The 24,507-nt window shown below is 43.0% G+C and overlaps 1 protein-coding gene across 2 annotated transcripts; it reads right to left on the reverse strand.

Annotated features, from left to right (window-relative positions):
* Window positions 1–60: 60 nt before the first annotated feature.
* Window positions 61–22,630, reverse strand: LOC106569891 (protein disulfide-isomerase A3). Of its 2 annotated transcripts, XM_014141607.3 has the most exons (14): window positions 22,352–22,630; window positions 22,130–22,223; window positions 19,706–19,784; window positions 12,759–12,876; window positions 12,578–12,685; window positions 9,580–9,709; window positions 9,262–9,375; window positions 8,815–8,940; window positions 6,201–6,383; window positions 5,853–5,961; window positions 5,519–5,647; window positions 3,407–3,486; window positions 3,214–3,271; window positions 61–1,530 (listed from the first exon to the last, which is right to left on the reverse strand). In XM_014141607.3, the coding sequence occupies exons 1-14, from the start codon at window positions 22,503–22,505 to the stop codon at window positions 1,441–1,443; spliced, it is 1,572 nt and encodes a 523-aa protein (XP_013997082.3). In that variant the 5' UTR covers window positions 22,506–22,630; the 3' UTR covers window positions 61–1,440. The 2 variants fall into 2 exon arrangements, with proteins under 2 accessions (XP_013997082.3, XP_013997083.2); XM_014141608.3 differs by having other exon boundaries at window positions 22,130–22,622.
* Between the last annotated feature and the right edge of the window lie 1,877 nt (window positions 22,631–24,507).

Genomic DNA, 24,507 nt, shown 5'->3' on the forward strand with positions numbered 1-24,507 from the left:
GGCTAGACCCTTAAAGGGTCAAACAGTCTGACTATTAGCCAGAAGAAAGTCAAAGACACATCGAAGTCAATAATTTTATTAAATGGTTTCAGCATCTTTTAAGTGAGAAAACGCCAAAGACAAATATTTCTTAGCAGATCAAAAATAAAGTGGAAGGACAATGGGTCCTCAGTGCCAAACTCTTGCAACAAATAAAATGTACATCAATAAATAAGGCTCTGTCAAAAAAGAGACAATTAATATTGCAAATATGTTTTCACACATTATGTACAGTACAAAGCATGTTAATTACTGTATTGCCTATACTATATAAGAAATATGATAAATAACACACATCTGTCCTTCATAGTCAAATCCAAACATGGTACACGCTTTTCAGAAGTTACTTGCTCTAAAAAAGAAATCCTGGGAAAATGGCGTATAATGATAGAAACATAAATAATAACCGGAATAGTCAAAAACAAAGTGCAAACATTTGTTTTCAAGAAGACCATGGTGGCTACTTGTCATTTTTGCCACGAATCTGAATATTGCCTTTACAGTATTTCCAAAATGCTTCATTTGATATTTGCATGGACAAAAAAAAGGAGAATGAGTGGGGATGTTTTGGGTTTTGTATGCAGTCAGTAGGCAGATAGGCGGTGAGCAGTTGGTTGGTTGTTGGTGCTGTCTGGAATGACACCAACTCTGTAGCTCAAGTACACATAAAAAGACCAGTGGGTACCTTTTGGAACTAGTTAATATGAAGCTATTCAGACTATTTTACACAAGCAAGGTTAGCTGACCAACTCCTTGCTCCTGCTTTGTGAAATGCCAATGCAAAAGAGTGCTCAATATTAGCTGCCAATCTAGGGGTGTTGATGGGTTATCCTTGGTGGAATGGATGGTATGGCTTATAGTGGTGAAGAAGACCTATAGTTCTGAGATACAGGTGGTAAGTCAAGACCTAGAAACAAATAGGTGTTATTACAGTGTCATTATACAGCGCCCATTCATCTCATGGTATTTGATGCATGACAAACCTGCACCAAACTGCTCCTCGTGGAGTTGATGCCCATTTTGATTTTGTCCTTTTATGAAAGTAAATTGGGAAGGTTTGGTTCAGTCTTATGCCAAGACAATCAACCTCATCTCCCTTCCAGATCACTTCACATTAGAGGTCGGCAGTCCTCAATCTTTGTTGTTTTCTCTTCCTCTGTAGAAAAGGTATTTCTCCTCCTGAACAATTACAAGGGGCTCTGTTCCTGGAGAGTCAATCATGTGACTTTCAAAACTAATGTTTCAAGGAAAGAAATTATTGTGGGTAGATTTAGGTTTTTGGAGTGTCATTTCATCAGAAATAAAGAATCTTAGCAGAAGTTGTGAGTATCCACAACTGTAATTCCAGGGGTCTCAAGCTACATTTCCCATAATACACCCCTGCCATCGCCTTACTTCTGTTCACAGGTCTTCTCTCACTCCGCTGACAACAGGGACGTGCGAGGCTTCTCTCTTCAAGTACTTGATGAAGTCTTTCACTTCATGAGCTCCCTGGAATTAGAGGAAAACATTGTAAGCTCCCTTTGTTACCCAACATAAAATCTTTGATATATTCTGTGCTCTGGTTTTTTTGCTTAACAAATAAGGAACACTCAAAATGTGAACTTATAAATCATAACAATTTTAATCAAAATACAGCTGTAGACAGAAGTCAAAGATCAAACATCACACATACAACTGATGTCTCTCCTGAGTTCTGCAAAATAAGAAAGGTTCCAAGTTATTTTATTAAGCCTTTAGTCCAGACCTAGTGATGTCACTGCATAAGTCATTACCTTCTACTCATGAGACCAAGCCCATGCATACACAGCTATACAAACAATAGTTTCAGTGTTATCTAAAGGCTCAGCAGTAAAATGTCCACTCCCCAAGTTGATTTATAGTGGCATGTCTGACTAGTCTCTTAACTCTTTCACTCCCCTGCAGGGTTCTGTGTGTTTATCTTTGAGGTGCCTTCTCACAGACCCCATGCAATAACTCACATCTCTCAGACCGTTTCTTTATAAGGAGGCAGAGACTAGAAAAGACTGTGGAACAATATTAAAACACACACACACACACACACACACACACACTAGTCTCGGACCCTATAAATATAGTGGGGAAGGGGACTTATAGCCCTTCCCCTTCTATTAATACAACATAAGCATAATCAATTATTATAATACATCAAACATTTGGTGCAGCCCCTATCATGAACCCATCACATCAATACATGCAGTTTCCCCTAGGATTTTTTTTCAGCAGTGGTGGCAAAGGTAGCAGGAGTAGTTTCGCAAGCCATTGCGTCTGGTCATTGCGCTAACGCAAGTTAGCAACTTTCTTCAAACTGCACGCAGAGACATAAAAATTGTACCCATGAGTTAATTTGCCTCTGGGTAAGTAGAAAAAGTCAATCTGACACTATCCCTTTAAAAGCACATCTTGGCAGAAAAATATACACTACATGACCAAAAGTATGTGGACCCCTGCTTGTTGAACATCTCATTCCAAAGTCGTCGGCATTAATACGGACTTGGTCCCCCCTTTGTTGCTATAACAGCCTCCACTATTATGGGAAGTCTTTCCACTATATAATGGAACATTGCTGTGGGGACTTGCTTCTATTCAGCTACAAGAGCATTAGTGAGGTCGGGCACGAATGTTTGACAATTAGGCCTGGCTCAGGGTCAGTGTTCCAATTCATCCCAAAAGTGTTAGATGGGGTAGTGAGTGCTGAAACCGAGGGCAGATGATTTTTACACACTACGTGGTCCTGTTCTGTGAGCTTGTGTGGCCTACCACTTTGCGGCTGAGCTGTTGTTGCTCCTAGACGTTTCCACTTCACAACAAAAGCACTTAGTTGATCGGGGCAGCTCTAGCAGGGCAGAAATTTGACGAACTGACTTGTTGGAAAGGTGGCATCATATGACGGTGCACGTTGAAAGTCACTGAGTAAGGCCATTCTACTGCCTATGTTTGTCTATGGAGATTGCATGGCTGTGGCTGAAATAGCTGAATCCACTAATTTGAAGGGGTGTCCACATACTTTTGTATAAAATCTCTATATATTTTATATCATATTTTTTGGAGTGGCAGGTTGCCACTGCTAACTGAATATATGGGAAACACTGGTATATGACTAGTTTGTGTCTACTTGTGTAAAATGGTAATAACAGTGTAAGGACACTTCACCTCATATCGCTTGGGCTGGTCCTTCTTGCTTGCCTGAGCAAAGTAGATGGTGGGAAACCTACAGAACAATAAAAGCGAGAGCGAGAGAAACACAATGAATGAATGAAAAGAAACATGGGGAAAATAAATGGAAAGATAAGTGAGTCCCGATAGAAGGGAAAGGACAACCAGGTGATGAAATGTGGCGTCTCACCCTTGCACATCAAAGCCTTGTGGAACATCATTGGCTGTGGCGTCCATCTTGGCAATTACAATATTAGGGTCAGAGTAGAGCTGAGAAGAAAACAGGAGAATCAACCAATGACTAGGGTTACATGCACACAATAATGTGATTTTTGTGGCTAGTCCGATTAATATAATAGTTTGATTGAAACCTTTACATGCTTTGCAAGAAGAACGATTTCCCGAATAATCCTTTTTACATGGACACATCTGAAATCAGGGCCCCTGATCGGATTTTGATAAACGCACAAAATCTGCAATCAAAATAAACTTTCTACCACAGTGACCATGTTATTTTTGGGAAGTATATTTGATTCTGAGCTCGGCTATATAAAGTTTGCATGTGAAAACTTTTTCTAAGACACAGAAATTCTTGTTGTTCCAAACTCACTTCTCTCGCGCTAAAGAGGGAGGCTTGCTCTACCGGTGCTGGCACATCTGCAGATCAAATGCACCGCTGGAACGCCGATTAACGTGTTTACATGTCCTAATAATATGAAAGATTGCTCAGAAAACCAGGTGTTTTAATCGGCGTATGCTTACTTCGATTTTGACCTTACGCTGATTAAGATAAGCAGAGTACGGTGTTTACATGACTGTTGCATAATCTGCCATAATCAGTTTAATATTGAATTATTACTGTGCATATAAACCTACTCAGTGAGAACAAAGGGCTTAACTTGGCTTTAGCTCTTTTCCTTAATTTATTGACATTGAAAATTGTACTATGGCATACAATTGTTCTGAGGAAAGCCATAATCGTGAACGGTGGCAGTAAATAAAATAAAAAAATATTCTGTTCCAGAATTTAACACTTTTAAATCATTTAAAATGTTGCATTTTTTTTATTTCACCTTTATTTAACCAGGTAGGCTAGTTGAGAACAAGTTCTCATTTACAACTGCGACCTGGCCAAGAATAAAGCAAAGCAGTTCGACACACAACAACAGAGTTACACATGGAATAAACAAAACATACAGCCAATAATACAGTTAAAGAAAATCTATATACAGTGTGTGCAAATGAGGTAAGATAAGGGAGGTAAGGCAATAAATAGGACATGGTGGCGAAGTAATTACAATATACCAATTAGACACTGGAGTGATTGATGTGCAGAAGATGAATGTGCATGTAGAGATACTGGGGTGCAAAGGAGCAAGATAAATAAATAAATAAATAAATACAGTATGGGGATGAGGTAGATTGGATGGACTATTTACAGATGAGCTATGTACAGGTGCTGTGATCTGTGATCTGTGAGCTGCTCTGACAGCTGGTGCTTAAAGCTAGTGAGGGAGATATGAGTCTCCAGCTTCAGTGATTTTTGCAGTTCGTTCTAGTCATTGGCTGCAGAGAACTGGAAGGAAAGGCGGCCAAACGAGGAATTGGCTTTGGGCAGTGAGATATACCTGCTGGAGGGCGTGCTACGGGTGGGTGCTGCTATGGTGACCAGTGAGCTGAGGTAAGGCGAGGCTTTACCTAGCAGAGACTTGTAGATGACCTGGAGCCAGTGGGTTTGGCGACGAGTACGAAGCGAGGGCCAGCCAAAGAGAGCGTACATGTCGCAGTGGTGGGTAGTATATGGGGCTTTGGTGACAAAACGGATGGCACTGTGATAGACTGCATCCAATTTGTTGGAGGCTATTTTGTAAATGACATTGCCGAAGTCGAGGATCGGTAGGATGGTCAGTTTTACGAGGTATGTTTGGCAGCATGAGTGAAGGATGCTTTGTTGCAAAATAGGAAGCCGTTTCTAGATGTAATTTTGGATTGGAGATGCTTAATGCGAGTCTGGAAGGAGAGCTTACAGTTTAACCAGACACCTAGGTATTTGTAGTTGTCCACATATTCCAAGTCAGAACTGTCCAGAGTAGTGATGCTGGACAGGCGGGCAGCGACCGGTTGAAGTGCATGCCTTTAGTTTTACTTGCATTTAAGAGCAGTTGGAGGCCACGGAAGGAGAGTTGTATGGCATTGAAGCTCATCTGGAGGTTAGTTAACACAGTGTCCAAAGAAGGGACAGAAGTGATTCTGTATGACTGCTGTATGGTGAATCTGTATGAATGTGTGTAGTCTTGCTCACCTGTTCTGCCAACTCCTTGTACTTGGGCTCCAGGCTCTTACAGTGACCACACCAGGGGGCATAGAACTCAATCAGCACGTCCTTCTCCGGGTCATTCACAATCTCCTCAAATGACTCCGCTACCACTACCTGCAAGAGGGCGCAACACACAAACCCAGAGAAATTAAGTCAAATCAAACTACTTGTCACATGCCCCGAATACAAGTGTCGACCTTACCGTGAAATGCTTACTTAGTACATGTGTGAATTAACATGAGAATTAACAAAAATGTACTGTGATTGAGTATTGAATAATAACATAGAAATGCACACACGTACACATAGACAAACATACCTTGACGGGGCCTTTGTTTTTCTCAGGGATGGGCTCCGACTTGATGTAACGTTTTAGTCGTCCAGCAAAGTAATCCACGAGGAATCTTTCCAGGGACTTCCCATCTCGCCTGTTAAATAGGTTCAACAACAATTATTCTATGGCATTATCCAGCCCACATCACCCTCTTTGATAAGGGTTAATGTTAGATGATGGTTCGAGTTTGGGTAAGGATGAGAGATTGTCTGTGGATAGGGGTCTGATATTGCTGTAACTCACGACCATGTTCTCATGGTTAAAATTAGGGTCGTAGGGTTATATGCGGTAAAACTCAGAAGTTAGACGTAGTTGAGGTTCTATGTAACTCACGTGAACTCCTCCCTCATGGTGTACTTGAATCCCTGTCGTGTTCTGATGGTTACAAAGGGCAGATCTCCTCCGTCTGACGCACCCAGACCAAACTCCTCCTCCAGCTCATCCACAAAGTCCCTGCGATTGGCCACGGCAAAACTCAGGCCCTGGGACGCAAACTGAGAACCCACCTTCATCACCCTGAGGAGAGAGAATGAAAGACATTAACCAATAATAATGGCAAGTGACTTAATATACCACCTTGTATACAATATTTGGGGCTCAGATATTACATGTATTGTTTGAAGGATAAGATCTAAATCAAAATAAATAATATAAGCGAATATACATACATAATGTTAAGTTCATGTTTTAAGTATCCCTATATTTCTACACCTGCGCAGCAGTCTCACTGGAGATGAACCTGGCCTGAGTGTGATGGCAACTATGTACTGTGGTAATACGGTGAAGTAAACGTTGTTAAACTGGAACCTAGTCGTTGTGTCATTTTGAGTTAGCGCATAAGAGATACAGTACCAGTCAAAAGTTTGGACACACTTACTCATTCAAGGGTTTTTCTTTATTTGCAAAAACCATCAAGCGCTATGATGAAAGTGACTCATGAGGACCGCCACAGGAAATAATACAGTGCCTTCAGACCCCTTCACTTTTTCCACATTTTGTTACATTACAGCCGTATTCTAATTTTTATTTTTTTTTAATCCTCAGCAATCTACACACAATACCCCATAATGACAAAGTGAAAACAGGTTGGTAGAAATGTTTTCAAACGTATTAAAAATAAAAAAACAGATATACCTTATTTACATAAGTATTCAGACCCTTTGCTATGAGACACGAAATTGAGCGCAGGTGCTTCCTGTTTCCATTGATCATCCTTGACACGTTTCAAAAACTTGATTGGAGTCCACCTGTGGTAAATTCAATTGATTGGACATGATTAGGAAAGGCACACACCAGTCTATATAAGGTCCCACAGTTGACAGAGCAAAAACCAAGGAATGAGGTCGAAGGAATTGTCCGTAGAGCTCAGAGACAGGATTGTGTCGAGGCACAGATCCGGGGAAGGGTTCTACAACATTGAAGGTCCCCAAGAACACAGTGGCCTCCATCATTCTTAAATGGAAGAAGTTTGGAACCAAAAAGACTCTTCCTAGAACTGGCTGCCCGGCCAAACTGAGCAAATGGGGGAGAAGGGCCTTGGTCAGGGAGGTGACTAAGAACCCAATGGTCACTGACAGAGGTCCAGAGTCCTTCTGTGGAGATGGGAGAACCTTCCAGAAGGACAACCATCTCTGCAGCACTCCACCAATCAGCCCTTTATGGTAGAGTGGCCAGACGGAAGCCACTCCTCAGTAAAAGGCACATGACAGCCCGCTTGGTCTTTGCTAAAAGGCACCTAAAGACTCTCAGACCATGAGAAACAAGACTCTCTGGTCTGATTGCCAAGCGTCACGTCTGGAGGAAACCTGGCACCATCCCAACGATGAAGCATGGTGGTGGCAGCATCATGCTGTGGGGATGTTTTTCAGTGGCAGGGACTGGGAGACTAGTCAGGATCGAGGCAAAGATGAACGGAACAAAATACAGAGAGATCTGCTCCAGAGCGCTCAAGACCTCAGACTGGGGCGAAGGTTCACCTTCCAACAGGACAACGATCCTAAGCAATACAGCCAAGACAACATAGGAGTGGCATCAGGACAAGTCCTTGATTTGCCCAGCCAGAGCCTGGACTTGAACCCAATCAGACATCTCTGGAGAGACCTGAAAATAGCTGTGCAGAAACACTCCCCATCCAACCTGAGCTTGAGAGGATCTACAGAGAAGAATGGGAAAAACTCCCCAAATACAGGTGTGCCAAGCTTATAGTGTCATATCCAAGAAGACACAAGGCTGTAATCACTGCCAAAGGTGCATCAACAAAGTACTGAGTAAAGGGTCTGAAAACTTATGTAAATGAAATATGTGTTTTTTAATAAATGAGCAAAAATGTCTAAAAACCCATTTTGCTTTATCGTTATGGGGTATTGTGTGTAGATTGATGAGGGGAAGAAACTATTTAATACATTTTAGAACAAGGCTGTAACCTAACAAAATGTGGAAAAAGTCAAGGGGTCTGAACACTTTCCGAAGCGAATATACACACATATCTACCTTACTACTTGGTCACATTTTATAAGTTGTCCAACCACCATGTACAGTAATATGCCTCAAGACCCACATTGAACCAGGTTGTCTGGACCCAATATTCACATTGCAATTTTTTTTTCTCCCGAAATGCAATCTGTAAAAAAATGTTTTGTAGCTATATTGACAGTAAATGTCGTAAGTATAAGACAATATTCCTATCTATTCATTGTCAATAATTCCATTCAACATATTCTTAATGGAGAATATCGGTAAACTCACTGGTTTGAGACCGACCTCAAAATCAACCAAATGCTAAATAGCACTGCTAATAGCTCTATATTTAAAAAACGGATTGAATTTCTCTTTTTTGGGGGCGTGATACTTAAATGTTTTTTTTTTTACTTCGACACCCGTGACCCATTGAAAACCTACCGTGGCCCATCAATTGAGAATCACTGGTTTAAAGTGTTGTGGTACCAACCTGTTCCTCCAATAGTTGGAGCCTTTGGGGTTCTGCAGGTAGTCCAAATCATAGTACGCAGTCAACAAGTCCTGCCCCTTCAGCTTATCTCTGTTCTCATTGGTCAGATGGGGGCACATTCCGAAACTGACCAAAAACAGTAAAAAGGAAGACCAATAATGTTAGACAGTCAAGTAGAGGTTAAGAGCGTTCGGCCAGTAACCGAAAGGTCGCTCGTTCGAATCCTCAAGCCGACTAGGTGAAAAATCTGTCAATGTGCCCTTGAGCAAGGCAATTAACCCTAATTGCTCCTGTAAGTCGCTCTGGAGAAGAGCGTCAGCTAAATGACTAACCTGTAAAAAATGTAAATGAAAAGACGAATAGGGATATGATAGGGAGAAAGTGTTAGAAAGAGATGCAGAAAAAAGAGACATTAAAGTAACACAGACATTCGAGTAGTAGTCTTACATGTTGTCTCTGTTGAAGCGCCGCAGTGTGTGGGTGGTGATCGTTTCAGTGAAGTGCAGCACGCTCTCCTCAAACTTACTGCTCAGCCTTGGGGGTCTGAACAGCAGAACACGCCTGGAGAGACACGGGGAAAAGAATGTAGTCGTTTGGTCACACCATAGCAGTGTTTCTCAATCCATTCCTGGGTGTACACAATTTTGCTCTAGCCCAGCACTAAGAATCCTGATTGAACTCTACATGGTTATCACGCTCACTTACTCCCATTCTCTCCCTATCCCTCCTTCTACCCCATCCTCCCTCCCTTTCTCTTGCTCTCACTCAGTGTCCACCCCGTGTTTGAGGCCCAGGGTCATGTCGATGGTGTGGGCGAAGCGGAAGTGTTCCCTCATGACGCTGGCCGCCTTCAGAAACTCTGCCAGCTGACCACTGTCAGGCCCAGAGAAAAATCCTGAGAGGGGAGAGAGAAGTATGGTGAGAAAGTACATTAGAGCTCTCCAACACATCTAGTGTGTCGTCTTCCACCATGTTGTATTGACCTCTCACAAGCTTTTCAGAGCAGGGGACATTAAATCATTTATAACCTATGTGAAAAGTACAGATTCAGGGAGCCAGTTAAAGGGGCAGTGCAGGGGGCTCCCAAGTGGCGCAGCGGTCTAAGGACATTAAATAATATTCGCTAGAGGCGTCACTACAGACCCTGGTTCGATCCAGGGCTGTATCACAACCGGCCGTGATCGGAGTCCCATAGGGCGGTGCACAATTGGCCCAGCTTCGTCCGGGTTAGGGAAGGGTTTGGCCAATGGGGGCATTACTTGGCTCATCGCGCTCTAGCGACTCCTTGTGGCAGGCCGGGCGCCTGCAGGCATGACTCGACCTTCGCCTCCCGAGCCCATTGGGGAGTTGCAGCCATGGGAGAAAAAGGTGCATTCAAAAACGTGATTTTCCTGTGTTTTATAAACACATTTCCACACTATGAGGTAGATTATTATTATCCACACTATTATATACATGGCAGCCAATTCTAACCCGGGTTAAGCGCACGTAAATGGAATGGAATTCCCTTTTAATGCACTTCTCTCTATGCGTATTCTGAACTTGAACTTAAGCATGAGAATAGCATGCTATTCACCTGCTATTTGTTCGGGGTGGAGATCTAAGTAATGAAGGTGTGGCGGAGGAGTGTACAGATACACCGTATTCTGACCTCAACTTTATTCCCTCATAATTCCACCACCATTACACGCGAGGAAACCATGAATAAGGTTGAGCGAATTTACCGGTTCTACTTCCATTTTACCCCGATAGAAATAACAGCATTCTCCATGCACTGTAATTCCTAAATGGATAACAGCTATAGATAAGAGCTAGGTAAATTAGTAATACATTTGGAGAAGGAGATTGTAAATACATGTTTTAGATCATTTTTCCTTATGATCCCTAGATTCAAATGAAACCAGTCATATGGAAGCATATGACTGGTTTCATTTGACAATTTGTATCATGTTAAATATTAGCCACTGTCGGCAGCCACCATCAGTAATAAACACATACATTTAGAACTGTCACTTTCGTGTTCGTTTTCTTCAATTTGTAGCTTACATTTTGCATCATCTCCTTCCATTCCGTTTCCCTTTCTTTCACGTCTGTGTAGCTGTTCCTGAGGCTCGCTAGCATTAGTGGATCATATTAGGCTAATGTTGAGCAATAATTTGGGACATGTAGCCTATTTAAATCATTACGGAACTCAGACCACACATAGCAGGTTAAACCTGGAGCACGGTTCACGACGAACTGGACCGTTGTCATACAGTTCCATTAGTACCCGTTTCTTTTTTATGATTCATACATAAATTCTTTGTTTATCCGACAGGAAAGTATGCTGACTGAACGACTCAAAAATTCCCCAGCATGAGCTCTCCAAATGGCCGTTACCTGTGAGGGTCAAGATGCCCATGCATGGACTTTTGTTCGCTATACAAGTCGGGGATGCTATTCACGAGGATATATTGTTCTGTCTCACGATTCCAGAGCATAAATCCCCAAGAAACGCTTTGGGCTTATTTTGGACAGATTTTAGTGAGAGTGAAACCTCTCGCTTCATCTCTTCCTCTCTGTTTACACACATGCACACCAAGCCCCTTTCCCTGCCACCCACACCAACAAAGTTGAGAGATCACTTCCTCCATCCTGAAAAGCGGTTTGAACTCGATATTTGCATTTGAGGTTTGGTCCAACAGAATGGGTCATATGGACACAAACACATTGAGACATTATTTTACTGTAATAGAGGAGAAGTTAACCTGTCTAACGATACCCTTTTTATGTCTCAACTACTCAAATTGCACGCAGAGCAGGCATTACTAAAAACAAACGTATCAATGAACATTGATTCTGGAAAATGAATGCTCAAATATTGCGGCACCATGTACTGCTAGCAGCATTTTTGCCAAAGACTGTTATACCAGCTGTCTAGTCTGTGCTTTATAATTGTGCAATAAGTATAAAACACAATTACATAAGGAATTGACAACTTGTTCTCATTCTGAGAAATAAGGTAGGCCACTTGATTTCAACATCTGAAAAAAGTGGACAGGCTAGCATACTGTTCAAACAGTTGGAGAAGGGTGTGTTTAGAAAAATTCAACTGTTCTGCCTTGTTAGCTAGCAAATAGATCCAAGTTGGCTAAATATGAAATATAAAGATTAGCTGGCTACTCACCAGCATGTAGGCTTGTGCTTGAGAGATTGTTTATAATGCCTGCTACAAGATGTTAGTCACTATTAGTGAATGTGAATTATTCACATGGTTTTAGTTAGATTTGTAACAAAAAGGGCATTTTCATAGACAGACTTGAAAGCCAGATCAGTGATTGCTAAAAAGCAGGTTAAACTATTTTGATAAAATAATCAAATTATTGTGGCATATATTTAGACTAATTTCATACGCCCTGAATTCATTACATTATTGCAGAGTGTTTGAAATGAAGTGTATTTTACCTTAAAAAATTGTACAACAAAGCTTATTGCATTGTTGGTTAAGGGCTTGTATGTAAGCATTTCACTGTTGTATTCGGCACATGTGACAAATAACACTTGATCAGATTTTTTTTTAGATTTTTTTTTTTTTAATGGAGATATAATCGTGACTCGCTCATAAGTTTGAAAAAAATAAAAAATAAATCGAGATAGGATGTTTAGGCCATATTGCCCAGCTCTAATGCATATACACTGAGTATACAAAACATTAAGAACACCTGCTCTTTCCATGAAACACTGACCAGTCCAGATAACTATCCTCTTCTAGAGAACTACTTACCCACTACACTGGCGTCAAAGTGGTTGACAAAGGCCTCGAGATCTGCTTCCCTGCGCAGGGTAACAGAGTTGGGTCCAGCCTGCTTCTTCATGAAGTGGACAATGCCATCTGTGTGTATGCAGACAAATTCATTAATAGGCCTACATAATTAGTGTACTCTAACAACATTCAAACCACACACCTGCGGAGCGTGGCCCATCATAGGACGAGGCGTCTTCTCCATTTCTGAAGATCTTGAGTGTGGGGTACCCTGTGACCCCAAAACGGCCACATGTGTCTGGGTTCGCTGTGCAGTCCACCTAAGGGGTGAGAGAGAGAGATGATAGGGAAGGAGGGAGGTAGAAAGAGAAAGAGGGAATGTGAGAGGAGAGAGAAAGAAAGGGATAGAAAAATATGATAGAAAGCAAAATGTGTGAGAAAACTGGGCAGAAAGATAATGAAATGGAGATGCTAGAGGCAATGTAAAGTAGGGCTGAGCAATATATTGATTCATTCAAATTTGTGTTTTTGCACGATATTCCAAATGCCTGTATTGCAAGAATCATAAAAAAAAAAAAGAAATGTAAAAAAAAATGGTTTATGTCCGCTTGTTCTCATGTTGTATTTTTGGTCTCGTCTCCTTCGCCCTTCTGTACAAAGTGAACCTTCCCATTTACACCAGAGATCAGTATATAATGACAAGATGCACGTCTCCGCCCTAACAATGGGAGCAGTTGTCCCAAAGGCGGGAAGGCAGGCGACAAGCTTAGGTCCAAAATAAGCCCATGGAAACGCATTGGCCTTATTTTATCGAGAGTGAAACCTATCGCTTCACCTCTTCCTCTACAGTTTACACACACACACACACACCAAGCCCCTCCCCCTCACGCCAACAAAGTTGTGAGATCACATCTTCCTCTATGTCAAACGGTTTCAACTCGCTATTTGCATTTTGGTCCAACAGAATGGGTCATATGGACACTAAAACACATTGAGACGTTACTGTAATAGAGGAGAAGTTAACTTTTCTAACGATACCCTTTTTTATGTCTCAACTACTCAAACTGCACACAGAGCAGACATTACTAAAACGAGAGTATCAATTAACATTGATTCTGGAAAATGAATGCTCAGTTTGCTGTGCGCGACAATGGGGGTACCCACGCAGCGCTAGCAGCATGTTTGCCAAAGACTGTTATACTAGCTGTCTAGTCTGTGTTTTATATGTTTCGTAGAAAAAAAAACCCAATTATATAAGGAATTGACAACTCATTCTCAATCTGAGAAATAAGGAAGGCCACTTGATTTCAACATCTGAACAAATTGGACAGGCTAATATGCGTTTCAACAATTGGAGACGGACAGAAGAGTGTTTAATCTTTCTTAGTTAGCAAATAGATCCAAGTTGGCGAACCTTGAAATGTAAAGATTAGCTGGCTAATCACTAGCACGTGGGCTTGAGAGATTGTTGATGAGACTTGTGTGAATTTTCTAAAGCCTAATGCCCTGCTACAAGAATTTAGTCAGTAGTGTTAGGTTCTAAATAGAGTAAAACACTCACGGACGATTAGTAAATCTTAAACCAGGTTTATTCACCCACTGGGTCATACAGCTGCATAAGACAAAGAACATTCACACAAGCACAGGTATTTAACCCTTTCTCTTATGCTGAGCCCCTCCTTACACATCTGAACAGACAATACACCTCTGTTGCTATCCAAAAGATTAGTTACACATGTTCTTCCGCACTTCATCGAACCTGACCTCTGCCCAAATTCCTCACTCCTCCCCCAACTCACGGCTGTCATGTTGACCTGTACCAGGCTGTATCTCTTCTCCTCCCAGAGGATCCCTTATGGCTAACAATAACATATCCTGACAGAATGTAAATGTTATACATTCCCCTCTCCATCAGTGACATGAATAAGTCAGAAGGCAGAACCCACAAGTCAGAACCCATCAGTATTGAATGTGCATTATGCATGGTTCTAGTTAAATTTGTATAAAAAGGGCATTTTCATAGAGACCTGAAAGCCAGATCAGTGATAAGAAAAAAAGAAAGAAAAAAACAGGTTAAACTATTTTGATAGACTAATTAAATGATTAGTGGGTATTATGGTTGTGGAAGGCTTATATTTACCTAGGTATAACTTCACAATTCATTCGATTATTGCTGACTTTTTGAAATGCAGTGTAAAATCAAGATATACAGTCGTGGCCAAAAGTTGAGAATGACACAAATATAAATTTTCAAAGTCTGCTGCCTCAGTTTGTATGATGGCAAATTGCATATACTCCAGAATGTTATGAAGAGTGATCAGATGAATTGCAAAGTCCATCTTTGCAATTCAAATGAACTGAATCCCCAAAAAACATTTCCACTGCATTTCAGCCCTGCCACAAAAGGACCAGCTGACATCATGTCAGTGATTCTCTCGTTAACACTGTGTGAGTGTTGATGAGGACAAAAGCTGAGATGACTCTGTCATGCTGATTGAGTTCGAATAACAGACTGGAAGCTTCAAAAGGAGGGTGGTGCTTGGAATCATTGTTCTTCCTCTGTCAGTCATGGTTAACTGCAAGGAAACACGTGCCGTCATCATTGCTTTGCACAAAAAGGGCTTCACAGGCAAGGATATTGCTGCCAGTAAGATTGCACCTAAATCAACCAATTATCGGATCATCAAGAACTTCAAGGAGAGCAGTTCAATTGTTGTGAAGAAAGCTTCAGGGTGCCCAAAAAAGTCCAGCAAGTGCCAGGACCGTCTCCTAAAGTTGATTCAGCTGCGGGATCAGGCACCACCAGTACAAAGCTTGCTCAGGAATGGCAGCAGACAGGTGTGAGTGCATCTGCACGCACAGTGAGGCGAAGACTTTTGGAGGATGGCCTGGTGTCAAGAAGGGCAGCAAAGAAGCCACTTCTCTCCAGGAAAAACATCAGGGACAGACTGATATTCTGCAAAAGGTACAGGGATTGGACTGCTGAGGACTGGGGTAAAGTCATTTTCCCTGATGAATCCCCTTTCCGATTGTTTGGGGCATCCGGAAAAAAGCTTGTCCGGAGAAGACACGGTGACTGCTACCATCAGTCCTGTGTCATGCCAACAATAAAGCAATCTGAGACCATTCATGTGTGGGGTTGCTTCTCAGCCAAGGGAGTGGGCTCACTCACAATTTTGCCTAAGAACACAGCCATGAATAAAGAATGGTACCAACACATCTTCCGAGAGCAACTTCTCCCAACCATCCAGGAACAGTTTGGTGACGAACAATGCCTTTTCCAGCATGACGGACCACCTTGCCATAAGGCAAAAGTGATAACTAAGTGGCTCGGGGGAACAAAACATCGATATTTTGGGTCCATGGCCAGGAAACTCCCCAGACCTTAATCCCATTGAGAACTTGTGGTCAATCCTCAAGAGGCGGGTGGACAAACAAAAACCCACAAATTCTGACAAACTCCAAGCATTGATTATGCAAGAATGGGCTGCCATCAGTCAGGATGTGGCCCAGAAGTTAATTGACAGCATACCAGGACGGATTGCAGAGGTCTTGAAAAAGAAGGGTCAACACTGCAAATATTGACTCTGCATCAACTTCATGTAATTGTCAATAAAAGCCTTTGACACTTATGAAATGCTTGTAATTATACTTCAGTATTCCATAGTAACGTCTGACAAATATCTAAAGACACTGAAGCAGCAAACTTTGTGGAAATTAATATTTGTGTCATTCTCAAAACTTTTGGCCATGACTGTAGAGTGCATTCAGAAAGTATTCAGGCCCCTTGACTTTTTCCACATTTTATGTTACAGCCTTATTCTAAAATTGATTAAATATTAAAAAAACTCAATACCCCATAATGACAAAGCAAGAACAGGTTGGTAGAAATACCTTATTTACATAAGTATTCAGATCCTTTGCTATGAGACATGAAATTGAGCTCAGGTGCATCCTGTTTCCATTGATCATCCATGACATGTTTCTAAAACTCGATTGAAGTCCACCTGTGGTAAACTCAATTGATTGGACATGATTTGGAAAGGTACACACTTGTCTATATAAGGTCCCACAGTTGACAGTGCATCTCAGAGCAAAATCCAAGCAACGAGGTTGAAGGAATTGTCCGTAGAGCTCCGAGACAGGATTGTGTCGAGGCACAGATCTGGGGAAGGATACCAGCACATTTCTGCAGCATTGAAGGTCCCCAAGAACACAGTGGCCTCCATCATTCTTAAATGGAAGAAGTTTGGAACCACCAAGACTCCTCCTAGAGCTGGCCGCCCGGCCAAACTGAGCAATCGGGGGAGAAGGGCCTTGGTCAGGAAGGTGACCAAGAACCCGATGGTCACTGACAGCGCTCTAGAGTTCCTCTGTGGAGATTGGAGAACCTTCCAGAAGGACAACCATCTCTGCAGCAATCCACCAATCTGGCTTTTATGGTAGAGTGACCAGACGGAATCCACTCCTCAGTAAAAGGCACATGATAGCCCGCTTGGAGTTTGCCAAAAGTCCCATAAAGACTCTCAGACCATAAGAAACAAGATTCTCTGGTCTGATGAAACCAAGATTAAACTCTTTGGCCTGAATGCCAAGCGTCACGCCTGGAGGAAACCTGGCACCATCCCTACGGTGAAGCATGGTGGTGGCAGCATCATGCTGTAGGGATGTTTTTCAACGGTAGGGACTGGGAAACTAGTCAGGATCAAGGCAAAGATGAACGAAGCAAAGTACAGAGAGATCCTTGATGAAAACCTGCTCCAGAGCACTCAGGACCTCAGACTGGGTTCACCTTCCAACAGGACAATGACCCTAAGCACACAGCCAAGACAATGCTGGAGTGGCTTCGGGACAAGTCTTTGAATGTCCTTGAGTGGCCCAGCCAGAGCCCGGACTTGAACCCAAACAAACATCTCTGGAGAGACCTGAAAATAGCTGTGCAGCGATGCTCCCTATCCAACCTGACAGAGCTGGAGAGGATCTGCAGAGAAGAATGGGAGAAGCTCCCCAAATACAGGTGTGCCACACCCAAGATTACTTAATGCTGTAATCGCTGCCAAAAGTGCTTCAACAAAGTACTGAGTAAAGGGTCTGAATACTTAAGTAAATGTGATATTTCCATTTTTTTTTTAAACAAATTAGCTAACATTTCTAAAACACTGTTTTTGCTTGGTCATTATGGGTTATTGTGTGTAGATTGATGAGGGGAAAAAAAACTATTGAATTTTAGAATAAGGCTGTAATGTAACAAAATGTGGAGAAAAAAAATCTAGAGGTCTGAATACTTTCCGAAGGCACTGTATATCATGAATTGCCCATAAGTTTCGGAAAAAATGTTGATGTGATTTTCAGGCCATATCGCCCAACCCTAACATAAAGTACATTAGCCGTTTCACCTCATATTGTCACAGATCCCCCCCCGTACTGTTTCTGATTCCATGTACCGGTTCCGGAGGTCTACTGTATGTCACCGGCCTCTAGGCATCACTGAACTGTCTCATTACGTACACGTATGGCCATTTCCCCTGATTAGTAATTGTACAATTGTGCCCTATGTTCACCATTGTCTTGGTCAGTTATTGTTCCCCAAGTCCGTTGGCCTTGTGAGTACTACTGACCATTTTCCAGTACATATGTGCCCATTACACATTTCGTAGTAGTCAGCAGGATAAGTGTACTCTAAATGTGTGTCTAGGTCATTAGGCACCATTAGACATGCAACTGTCTAGGGAGTGGGCATGCCTGTTTATTTTTGTACCATTGCTATGGCTCTAATGTTTCTATGCCCTAATATGAAACCAAACTAAAATTAGTGCAAGGCAAAAAGATAATGGTGGCTAAATGCCAGAGGGGATGAATCATTAACATAAAGAGGAGTTACTGTGTGTGTGGCGTAAGGATGAAACCTGTATAGAAAGTGTGTGCAAAGGCTGGAAAGGGAGTTACTTCATGAACAAGCTCGGCTTATATTACTTTGTAATAAAGTCTAATTGAACACACAGGCTCTGGTATTTGAGAAATATTATTGACTAAATATTTCCACAACAGTACCTGTGCTTTGTTGTTTCGGCTTTCATGCTGCGTGTATTGTTATTACAGGTCTCGTCCCGTGTCTGTTATTACGGGTCTCGTCCCGTGTATTTATTAGAGGTTTACCCTCGCTCTTCTTTTGGGGTTACATCCCTGTGTTTTGTATGTGTGTTTGTTTAGGGCTTCGTCCCCGTGCCTTTTCATGGCATGTTGTATTGTTGGGTGGAGTATTAAAACCCCCTATTACATATTCCTGTGCCTGTCTCCAATCATTTATACAACGTGACACATATCCCCTGGGTTATGGACAATTCCACAGTGATGCTGAGACTCAGATTTTTTACTTTAAAAAGTATGCCAAACAAAAAACAATTATTTGCGAAGTTAAATAATGTATGCACAAGGTACACAACAATTTCCACAGACAATTTCACAAAAACACTATTTTTCCACCACTTTTTTCTCCCCAATTTCGTGGAATCCAATTGGTAGTAGTTACAGTCTTGTCTCATCGCTGCAACTCCCGTACGGACTCGGGAGAGGCGAAGGTCTAGAGCCATGCGTCCTCCGAAACACAACCCAACCATGCTGCACTGCTTCTTGACACAATGCCCATCCAACCCGGAAGCCAGCCACACCAATGTGTTGGAGGAAACACCGTGCACCTGGCGACCTGGTCAGCGTACACTGCGCCCGGCCCGCCACAGGAGTCGCTAGTGCGCGATGAGATTAGGATATCCCTGCCGGCCAAACCCTCCCTAACCCGGACGACGCTGGGCCAATTGTGCGCCGCCCCATGGGCCTCCCGGTCAGAGCCTGGGACAGAGCCTGGGCTCAGAATCTCTAGTATCACAGCTAGCACTGCGATGCAGTGCCTTAGACCACTACGCCACTCGGGAGGCCCTACAAAAACACTTGAAGAACAGGTCAGATGCAAGTTTGGTAACAGAATGACGGTTTGTGCTGTCATTCTGTTAACAAAGTTTACACTATGCCGGTGCAGTGAGAGTGGGCCATGCAGGGCATGCAACTACCAATTAACATTGTTTAACCCTGGATGACGGCAAGAGTTCAAACACCTGGTCATTTTGTTATGCATTATTATGCATTCATAAGTACCTTAGCAAGTGGAACTGTCCCCTTCAGTCGAGTGGCTGCGGTCTCAAAATCTGGGGCTAGTTTCTTACAATGTCCACACCTGAAGAGCAAATAAACATAAAGCAGATTAAGGTAGATATAACGCAAGGAACAGAATCAGAATCAAGTTACAGGCAATGCAATTGATAACATAGTTGTGTGGGTAGAAATGTGTTATACCTGTAAAAGGCATAAGCAAATTGGGGTTTAAAAGAAATCATACCGACCAAGGTAAGCCAATTTTGAAGAATAATATCAATAGCTCAGCCTCAAATACAGTGACGTGTATTCATGGATGCCAAGGGAAGCCAGGCTTCCCCCCCAAAAAAATGTACCAAGAAAAATGTTTAAAAACGTAAAATTATTTATCTATCGTCGCTCTGTGTTTCATAATTTTCCTTCAATTTGCAAGAGGCTGAATGTATCTCACAGGAGAAAGCATCCGAGCGATTGAAACAGCACCACCGTCTCTCTACGTGTAGGCCATCTGATGCTGTCTGGTCCAAACGAGTATGACATTGTTGCCGCCTGTAGCATTAAAGGCAAGGGAAGTGTTAGAGGTTCACCTAGGGGTCATGATAGGGGCTGTACCAAATGTTTGATGTATTATAATAATTGATTATGCTTATGTTGTATTAATAGAAGGGGAGGGGTTATAAAACCCCACCCTCCTTACATTTATAGGGTCCTAGACTACAGATTAACAATATATATTCATTATAGAGGTTCAGTATTGTTCCACAATTGTTTTCTGGTCTTTGCCTTTTATAAAGAGACCCCTCTGAGAAATGTGTGACTGTGAAGACAAAACTCTGCAGGGGAGTGTAAGAGAAGAGATTAGTCAGACATTCTACTATAAATCAACTTGGATATTTACTGCTAAGCTTTTAGATAGCTACATAAATACGTTTTAGTGTTGAGTAGGCATGGTTTTGGTCTAATGAGTAAAAGATAATGACGTAGGCAGTGACATCACTATGGCTGGACTTCGGGTTTAATAAAATAACATGGGACCTTTTCTTTGATGCAGAACTTACTCGGAAACATGCATTATGTTCCTGTTGTCAACTTCTGTCTGCAATCACATTAATAAAGGTTTTGAATGATTTAATTAAAGATATTGTCATAATCCTAGTTTCACCAATGACTGACAAGGAACAAGGACAGGAACCCCAACATCGAGCATCTGGCCTTCCTTGACAAAAAAAAGTATGAAAAATGTGCCAATCATCATTGAGCTCAACTGTGGATGTTCCTGGCACCAAAAAAAACAACAGTTGCATCTCGTTGTGTTGTTGTCCTCTGGTTAAAAATGGGCAAATTTTCTAAATTAGCCATGGATGGAGATAGGGATTTGGACTTGTGGTTTTACATAATTCTCTGTACTGGCCAATGATTATAACGGTGATTCTGATCCAACCATTCCTTCATACATTATTGTGCCCCTGGCCTGAGAGGATGAAAGTTCAATATAGCTAGATGTTGAAGGTTAATGTTAACTAGGCTAGCTAACGTTGCCCATGAATGGAAGTTAGGCTAGCGAGCAAGCATTTTAGACAGGTAGCCTAGTAGGAAAACCAAAAATAAGTGTGTACTGTATGACAGGGTGATCACGTTTAGACAACATGAAAAAGGAGGATGGCATTAGCAGAGCTCTATAAATCGAACGCACACAGAAATCAGAACCATGGACAGCCACATCATATTCAGCTTATTTTGAATATAGACTAAAACGTTTTTGGTATCTTTTAGATGTCACTGTATTAGGCTAAGCAGAGATATGTTGAAGCTCCTGTTTTCTTTGCGATTTGCGGTAACTCTGTGGTTCCAAATCAATAACGTTAGTTGTTTGGTGGTCCGAAAATGTCGGAAACATTAACTTGCTTGACCATGCTGTTGGCCATATAGCTGTATGATACTCTACATGGAATATGCTTTGTGGACTTCACTGGACAGAGGTTGCTATCCGGTTTTGTGATAAAACAAAAGGTGCGGTTTAATTTATTCTGCCACTGTGTCTTCTTGTCTCGGAATTAACAAGGTTTATTGAGCAAACAACGCAAATGTCACAACAGGTTGTAATTTGTGTGTGTGTGTGTGGGGGGGGGGGGGGGGGGGCTTGACTTCCCAGTGATTTTACACAACCACGGCCACTGCTCAAATACTGTTTGCAAATATGGCCATCTGCTAGCTAGTTGCCTTCAATTTGGCAGATGATTGCCGATACTGAGAATAGAACTACTATAGCTAGCTAACATTAGCTGATGGCTAACTAACGGAATATATCTTGGACAGTTGCCTAGCCGACACCAATCACTATACTTACATATTCGCCTAAAATGACATTACGTGTGTAGAAATTACAATGGATGGACATAAAAATGTTTCATTTGTATTTTCTCTCACCATGGAGCGTAGAATTTCACTAGCATGGTCTCGTGCTCCGCTGCCAGGTAATCGAAATCTGCGTCCCCTAGCTCGAGCACACCACCCCGTGCGACTGCCGCTCCAGAAAATATGAGAACCGACAACAAGAAAGGAGGGATGAGCGACAAAAAGGAAGCCATATTTCTAAATACTTCAAGTGAACAAAATCTTCAAATGAAATACAGAAACATAAAACGGCACCTATGCTGTAAAGACCCACAGTCACCTGCCGGCTCCTCTCCCAAAAAACGCGATAGAGTAGACAAATGAGAGGTGGGATATAAACAGAAATGCCGGAAACTGACCTTGTCATTGGTCGAGGAGGACATACATTGATGCGATGTAAGTAGTACATTGGTCCACTTCGACGTCAATCATAGTACATCCCCTAGCCTACCATACAGGACAGTAGATAATCATCAAGGCATTTGCTTTCTTCAGAGAGCTAGGTGCCCGGGGTCGAATCCCAGATAATTTTGGGGAGAAATGCTACACTGGTGATTTGAGGGGGGATTACCGATCTCAAAACAGATGTATATGACATGGCCATGGAAAATCACGTCAAACACAAATAATTATTTCACTATAAAATATAGAAAAATAAATATATTCTGAAAAATTAGGTTAATAACATTGCACATGTTAGGCTTACACAAGCATATGCACATCCTACATTCCAAACATACAGCTTTTGATTACATGTTATGAATATGATTAGGACACATGAAAGGAAGGGTGATTACGAAGGGTCTGGGGCAACAGAAGATGAATAGCAGAGAGGCTAGTGATTTTGGAGATTGGAAACGGGGAGAGTTTGCGGGATTCCACCCGGAGGGGCAGATCCCGGGTGGACAGCCATACCTTCTGCCCGAGACGATACTGGCGATCCGCTTGTTGTCAATACGTGGAGGTGGTCTTAAGGAGGGCCGACCAGGCTCTCCTCCAGTTACGACGACAGCGGTGGACAAACATCTGGGCAGAAGGTATGCCGACCTCTCCCTGCTTAGGGAAGAGCAGGGGCTGATACCCCAGGGAACACTCAAAAGGAGTTAGGCCTGTGGCAGGGAAGGGTGTTGTGGGCGTATTCAACCCACACCAGCTGCTGGCTCCAGGTGATGGGGTTGGCGGAGACCAGGCAGCACAGTTGTCTCCAGATGCTGGTTGGCTCACTCCGACTGGCCGTTGGACTGGGGATGGAATCTGGAGGACAGGCTTGCCGACGCCCCAATGAGGGTTCAGAGCACCTTCCAGAATCGAGACAGGAACTGAGGGCCCCAATCAGAGACCATGTTGACCGGGAGTCCATGGATCAGGAAGACGTGATGTACCATGAGCTGGGCCATCTCCTTGGCAGAGGGTAGTTTGGGGAGAGGAATGAAGTGGACGGCCTTGGAAAACGGATCCATCAGTCAGGATGGCGGTGTTGCCATCAGATGGGAGAAGACCCGTGACAAAGTCCAGGGATATGTGGGACCAGGGACGGTGAGGGACAGGCAGAGGTTGGAGACCAGCCGAAGCTTGTTGAGAAGCCTTGTTTTGTGCACACATCATGCAAGAGCCGACGAATGTGGAGACGTCAGGGACCATGGTGGGCCTCCATAAGCGTTGACGCACAAAAGCCAGGGTCCGGCAGGAGCCCGGGTGGTAGGCCAGTATGGAGGACCGCGGAGTGAACCGTGTCAGGCATGAACATCCGATTATCTGGACCCCCCCCCCCGGTGTGTTCAGCTGGGAACGCTGCGCCTCCCAGATCTGTTTCCCTATACCCCACCTGAGTGCCGTCACCAGGCACGAGGTGGGAAGGATGGTCTCGGGCTCCGGGGTAATAGCCGTGGGGCTACAACAGCGAGACAGTGCATCCAGCTTGACATTCTTGGATCCCGGCCGATATGAGAGGGAGAAGTTGAACCGTGTGAACAGCAGGGCCCATCTAGCTTGCCTGGAGTTGAGGCGTTTGGCGGTGTGGAGATGCTCCAGATTTTTGTGGTGGGTCCATACGATGAACGGGTGTTCCCGCCCCCTTCCAACCAGTGCCTCCATTCCTCCAACGCCATCGTCACTGTGTGAAGCTCACGATTTCCCACATCGTAGTTTTTCTCCGTGGCGTTGAGGCGATGGGAAAAGAAGGCACAGTGATGTAGCTTTTCAGGTCCAGGGCAGAACACTGGGACAGGACCGCCCCCACTCCTACATCAGACGCATCATCCTCCACCACGAACTGACGGGAAGGGTCAGGATGAACCAGGATGGGAGCAGTGGTGAAGCGGTGTTTGAGGTCCCGGAACGCCCGGTCAGCAGCAGGGGACCACGTGAACGGAATCTTGGGAGAGGTGAATGCTGACAGGGGGGAAGCCAGC

The sequence above is a fragment of the Salmo salar genome, chromosome 14 (assembly GCF_965601325.2).
Source record: "Salmo salar chromosome 14, fSalSal1, whole genome shotgun sequence".
Lineage (NCBI taxonomy): Eukaryota > Metazoa > Chordata > Actinopteri > Salmoniformes > Salmonidae > Salmo > Salmo salar.

What these genes read in the sequence shown, in the direction of transcription:
- LOC106569891 (XM_014141607.3), bottom strand. Translation starts at nt 22,505, where the DNA reads ATGTACTACTTACATCGCATCAATGTATGTCCTCCTCGACCAATGACA. An exon ending in TGTGGGTCTTTACAGCATAG is followed by an intron (nt 22,224 to 22,351) that starts GTGCCGTTTTAT and finishes CTGGAGCGGCAG; the next exon opens with TCGCACGGGGTGGTGTGCTC. An exon ending in AAAACAAAGGCCCCGTCAAG is followed by an intron (nt 5,648 to 5,852) that starts GTATGTTTGTCT and finishes GCCCTCTTGCAG; the next exon opens with GTAGTGGTAGCGGAGTCATT.